The 6,271-nt window shown below is 32.3% G+C and overlaps 1 protein-coding gene across 1 annotated transcript in view; it reads left to right on the top strand.

Moving 5' to 3' along the window:
- Nucleotides 1-2,419, top strand: part of LOC128011050 (glutathione peroxidase 7-like) — a 3,582-nt gene extending 1,163 nt beyond the window's left edge. Inside the window, exons 2-3 of the mRNA XM_052593085.1 lie at nucleotides 783-1,044; nucleotides 1,790-2,419. Coding sequence (XP_052449045.1) covers nucleotides 783-1,044; nucleotides 1,790-1,953 — 426 coding nt within the window. The 3' untranslated portion in view covers nucleotides 1,954-2,419. The remainder of the gene's footprint in view (nucleotides 1-782; nucleotides 1,045-1,789) is intronic.
- Nucleotides 2,420-6,271: the final 3,852 nt, after the last annotated feature.

Genomic DNA, 6,271 nt, shown 5'->3' with positions numbered 1-6,271 from the left:
GACAACGTCTTGTATTAATTTTTCTGAAAAATCCTGTCATATGCACACAAACTGACAGTTACCACTTAAAAGCTACTAAACATTGTAGAAACATAATTTTCTGTAAAGTTGTTTCTTAATGATTTGTATTGTAAAAAGCACTATACAAATAAACTTGAATTGAATTGAATATACTAATCAGTCTATAGTTTACTACATTTGTTTGGTCACCACCCTTAAAAATTGGCATCACTATGGCTGACTTCCAAGCATCTGGGTAAATACCTTGCATAATTGAGAGGTTAATTAAATGAGTAATAGGAGAGGCTAAAATATCCTTATGTCTTTAAAAATGCTGTATCTAATCCTTATGCATCCTTCGCTTTTGAGGCTCTAATAACTTATAATATTTATTTCAGATATTTCACATTTTACACGCATATTGCACACAATATCTTTAGATGAAAAGCTTTTAGACAGTTCCAAAGAAAAATTAAATTAATTATATATATATATATATATATATATATATATATATATATATATATATATATATATATATATATATATATATATTTACTAACCTTTCCTGATCCTGAATTGAAAATTCTATTTATTTTAAGTTCTATTTCACTTTGTTTGTGGTCACCATTTCTTCCAATCAATTAAGATTTTTCCAAATCATCTTCCCATCACCCCTCAACATCATCAGTTATTCTAATAATCTATCTATCCATTCATCCATCCATCCATCGTCATATATAGTGTATGATGTTCTTGATGTTACTGTGCTGTGTTTGTAGGTATCACTGGTAGTGAATGTGGCCAGCGAGTGCGGTTACACTGACGAGCATTACAAAGACCTTCAGCAGCTGCAAAAAGACTTTGGTCCATTTCATTTTAATGTTCTGGCCTTCCCCTGCAACCAGTTTGGCCAGCAGGAGCCCGGCAGCGATAAAGAGATCGACAGCTTCGTACGCCGGGTCTACGGGGTTTCCTTTCCCATCTTCAGCAAGATCGCTGTGGTTGGAATAGGGGCCAATAATGCTTACAAATACCTCGTGGGTGAGTGGAATAAGCTTGTTCGTGAGATCCCAGCTAACAAAAATAATATGTCCTTTTCATGAAGGCCCTGTTTACACTAGTGAATTTTTGTTTTAAAACGCTTAACTTTTTGCTACTGTTAGGCCTATTGTTTACACTACTCTGGCTTTCCAACACTTGAAAACTGAGACTTTTGAAAATGCTACAGTTTTTCCTTCTTCCGTTTAAAAAAAAAAATATGTCCACATGACAATGCAAAAGCATGCTATGAAGCACTGTCAAGAGCATGCCAAGCCAACAGATGGCGATATAATCTCAACCGTAAAGCCATGTTGGCCAATCAGAAGCCTGAAAAAAAAATCTTTTTTTTTTATTTTTTATTTTTTATGATGTTTGGAGAATGTTATTAAAGACCAGATTAAACGAACATTCTATTAACAAAAACCTGAAGAACATTAATTCATAACTTTGACAGAACCTTGCCAGGACGTTTCCTGTTTGCTAGGGTTACAGTGGTATCAAAAACTATTTAAACATTTAAATCACGCTTCAAAATGTCTGAATGTCATTGCATTAGATACAAAATATCAAATCAAGTGTTTCCACTCAAGTATCCACAAATGGTTCATCTGCAATGTCTCGTCCTTTCGTGATATAAAAACAAAGTGCTTGACGAGGCATTTCATTTCCACACAAGGTCACAGTCTAGTGGCTAATTAACTTGACATGTTGCCGTCTCATCTATCACACTCTCTTCTAATTTCAGAGGCATCTAAGAAAGAGCCGACCTGGAACTTCTGGAAGTACCTCATCGACACTGATGGCAAAGTTGTAGACGCGTGGGGTCCTGACATCTCCGTCAAAGAAATTCGCCCACGGATAGCGGATATGGTTCGGAAGCTGATCATTAAGAGGAAAGAGGAGCTTTAGTCCTTTGAATCATCTTCAGCTCTGAAAACTGTAGACACTCAGACCTCAGAAACAGATCTCTTTGAAGAAACACATGCTAATTTAGGCCTATTCAAAGCACGAAGTGTGGGATTACACCAGCGCAACCCACTCTAAATGATCATATAGTCTCTCATCCGCTTCTTCAACTTCGTTGCATAAGTTTGTTTTCTTTCCACGTTTGTAAAGAGAAGCACTGAGAACTTGAGTAATAAAATACCACTTTTATTAATATACACCATAATAAACACTTCATGCTTAATAACATAGCATATGCCATATGATATAGAGCTACACAAAATAATGCAACATGAGCAATGTGAACTGGTTCTGGAGTTGAAATGTTTTTATACTCCTGCTATCATTTTTGTTTCTGTGATCTGTCTAAAATCTGCTTTGACCTTCTCATGTTTTAGTTTGGTGGCTCCATTAAAAGGTTTTTCCCAAATATTTTTGTTTGTTTGTTTATTCAATGAAAACTTAATAAAAAAAAAAAGAAATTCTGAAAAAAAAACATGAGTGGTGGTGATCATGTTTGAGCACATTGGTGTGTTGTAAAACTAATTATCATATAAAAAAGTTTATATATAAAAAAATCATAATAAAATTTGAATTTTTCTGAAGAATATATGAGTGGTGCTTACACATGTAAAAAATGTAATAAAATAAATGTTTAAATGTAAAGGATAATATATATATATATATATATATATATATATATATATATATATATATATATATATATATATATATATATATACTGTATATCTGAAGAAGATGCAAGTAGTGTTATTAAAGTTATTGTTTAAAAGTATAAATTAATAATTACAAATGAATATACATATTTTTCTGAAGAAAACCTGAGTGGTGGCACTTGCCCATGTAAATCTTTAATTAAAAAAACATTGTTTTAATATAAAAAATTTATAAGAAAAAATTATTCTTTAGAAAAATATTAAAGTTTGACTTGACCTCATGGTGCTTTTAAAACATTGAGCATAATCTTGGGTGTTTTAATCATATCACTAAAATATAAAACAGGGTCTAATGAGTGCACATTTCAATCCAAAACGGCTGCACCTTCGTTCTTTTATAGTCAGAATGTACATTCAAGAGCAAAATATTATCAGGCATGTCCTTCGATCATTTTTCTGCAGAGGTTTGAAGGACAAAACTTCTTTACAATTCCTATTTACACATTCATGGCATCCTCTAAATTAAGTTATCACCGTGACTCAGTAGCTGCATTAGCTTTCAGACATTTCATTAAAATGTCCTCGTGTGTGGAAACCAAATAAAGAACAGCAAAAGAATATAATTATGGAGATATAATTTGCAAAACACAGTTAAAATTGTAAATACTTTTTTGCTTATAACTGCTAACATATAACATTTAAGAGGATCTAAATAACCTTTTAACATATTTGAGTTATTTAGTATCTGAGATAATTAGTGTTGCTTGTTAATTCAAGAACAATTACTGTTACACATAATCAAGTTAAGTGACAGATTAAAATGTGTGAAAAATATTATAAAAGGAAACCAAATTAAGATTAAAGGTTTGATGAAATAGAATAGAATGAAACTCAGGGTCATGATGTGCTGTACTTTCTTTAGAATAAGCTAAACACTCAATGTACAGGCTATTGCGGACTTGGTTATAATGGCAGACAAATTATATCAACGTTAGCAAGATCTCACATTTTTCAAATGGAGGTGTTTAACCACAATCAGATAGCTTTTATTTCCATGGCTGTTTCCAAACGATCAATTGCGCAACTGATGCATGTTAATCTCTAGAATAACTGTATACGTTTACTGTTCGTGTTTACTGCTATTCAACGTTTTTTTCTTGCGTGAACTTCAATATGATTTGGGAATATTCCGATTTCTTCACACCAATTTCGCTTCTTGTGCAAATTGTTCACATGACGTCACCACGCTAACAGAAAGCTGCTTGGTTTGAAGTGACTTGTGCGTGAGCTGAGCTTCATAAAACCTTACAGTAAGTCTCTATAATATTCTGGTCTCAAAATACGTCACTACGTCCTTTTTTCCTCGGACATAACTGTGATGTCTAAACAGTTTTCATACTTCCAGCAGATAATGACTGAAAAGCAGGCTGACCAATAGCGAGCAGGCATTTTACCTAAACCTGGACATTTCACTCAATTTAGAAATCCCTGCCGGGAAATGTCTGAAAAATAAAATAAAATGTTGATTTTATATAGAATATAGATACAGAATGTAGTCATCAATGTCTGAACATTTATAAAAGTTATAGCTACACTGTTTGATATATTATTCATGCATTATATTAGTTTAACTCAAATCTAAGTAGAATAGTTGCTACTGATTTCTCATTTCTAATAATTTTTGCTCAAAGTAAAGTTAAACCTGGGTAGAAATAATCATATTTATTAGAAGGGAGATCAGTTTGGGAATTAAACGAATGCAATCATTCAAAGTGCTTACAAATGAATTTTTATGGCACAAAGTAAGCTTTAAAAAAGCTTTTTCTGCTTGTTAAGAGACAGGTTACGTGTATTTTAAAATTTGAATGTGAAATTGACAGTGTTTCACCATTTTATTTTCTTGGTTCCATTGACAATGTCTGTCAAGGGTTATTTAATTCATGCTTGTGTGTTTTAAAATCTGCCACGTCGAGATGATTTTAAGCTTTTTTATAACTTATTTGAGTCACACAGAAGAAAACATAAAGAGTTTTGAAGGGGAGTTTGAATGTTGTTGTTTTTTTTTCATCAGTTTCTTTCCTTGTAAAAGATCAAGGCTGAGTGATTTCTTATTACAGACAATTAAATAAAGTAGTTTCTCATCGGATGCCATGACCTAATAATCAATGCATATCATAATTAACGTTATTAAGTTTTTCCAAATGCCTACACCAAAGGTTATCTCGAAAGATTGTATTATTTTCTCCTGGCTGGGACTGAGCAATATGCCTCGAAGACTTTATCTACTCACACTAAATTATTTTCTTTCTTCCGCAACTTTAGTTCACATGACCTCCTCAGCAGGTTACACGACCATCTCATATTCATATTTTCTTCTGAAAAATATATGACCAGATACTCTGCAATGAATGGGTGCCATCATAAAGAGTTTGGACTCTCTTTATGATGGCACCCATTCACTGCAGAGGATCCACTGTTGAGCAGGTGATGTAATGCTCTCTAAATCTGTTCCAATGAAGAAACAAACTCATCTTGAACGGTCTGAGGATGAGTAAATGTTTAGCAAATGTTCATTTTGGCTGAAGCATTCCTTTAAAAACAATATATAAAAGCACCCTCAACACCATAGCAAATACAATGTAATTTATGTAAGAAATGACCTAAAAATCCCATGCATTCATTCATGTAAGTACATTCTACATGAAACACAAACCTGCAGAAGCGACAGCAGGGGAAACTCGCTGTCTGTTGAACTAAATGCATCTGCCAGAAGGTTTATCAACAGCGGAGCAGAAGAGGACATGGATGGAATATCTGAAAAGGTATCACTCTGATCATTAGTCAGAACAAAGCGTTTAAAGGTTAAAACACTCATTCAGAATGAAGCAGGAATTTTAATTTCCCCGATCAGCAAACATGACGTAGCTGCTGTCTTGTTATGCACTATTCAAGACCTTTCTGATTTACCAACGGCACTCAGAATATCAACTAGCACAGACTTTTATTTACACAACTGCGTGTTTTACAGATACTGGCACACCATGCTACTGTAGGAAATAAAACTTCTCAAAACACATTTATCACTCGTTTATTTCATTTGTCTACCAACAAAATTCAGCAGTTAGCAAACATGCATCACGTCTCAAATGATGTACTCTGTTTAATAGTATAATGACGATGATGGAAATGATGTTTGGAAAACACTTGATATAAAAAAATAATAATAATTGTTACTTGATTGGAAATAACAGTATAAAAAATATTCTGTTAACATATTTAGCTTGGTTTTTCTTCTGTTTTCTCCACACAGCACATACATTTTTTATTAAACTCTATTAAAACAGGGTTAAAACAGGGTTATTATCCTTTATACTTAAAACTCAAAACATAAAAAAACCACTAACTGAGATAAATAAATACAAAAAAATAAAAACTTAAAAAATGTTTTGAGCTAGCTGCCAATGTAATATTTCAAATTTTTGTTTAGTTTAATATAAAGTACTGCAATAACTAAAATGAAGTTAAAAATAATAAATTAAATAAATCACAAAAATATAAATCATATATTATAATAATAAACAATACAAAAATAATAATAATAGAAA

The sequence above is a fragment of the Carassius gibelio genome, chromosome B23 (genome assembly GCF_023724105.1).
Source record: "Carassius gibelio isolate Cgi1373 ecotype wild population from Czech Republic chromosome B23, carGib1.2-hapl.c, whole genome shotgun sequence".
In the NCBI taxonomy this organism is placed as follows: domain Eukaryota; kingdom Metazoa; phylum Chordata; class Actinopteri; order Cypriniformes; family Cyprinidae; genus Carassius; species Carassius gibelio.
The sequence above is the reverse complement of the archived record's forward strand: the minus strand, read 5'-3'. Positions and strand labels throughout refer to the sequence as shown.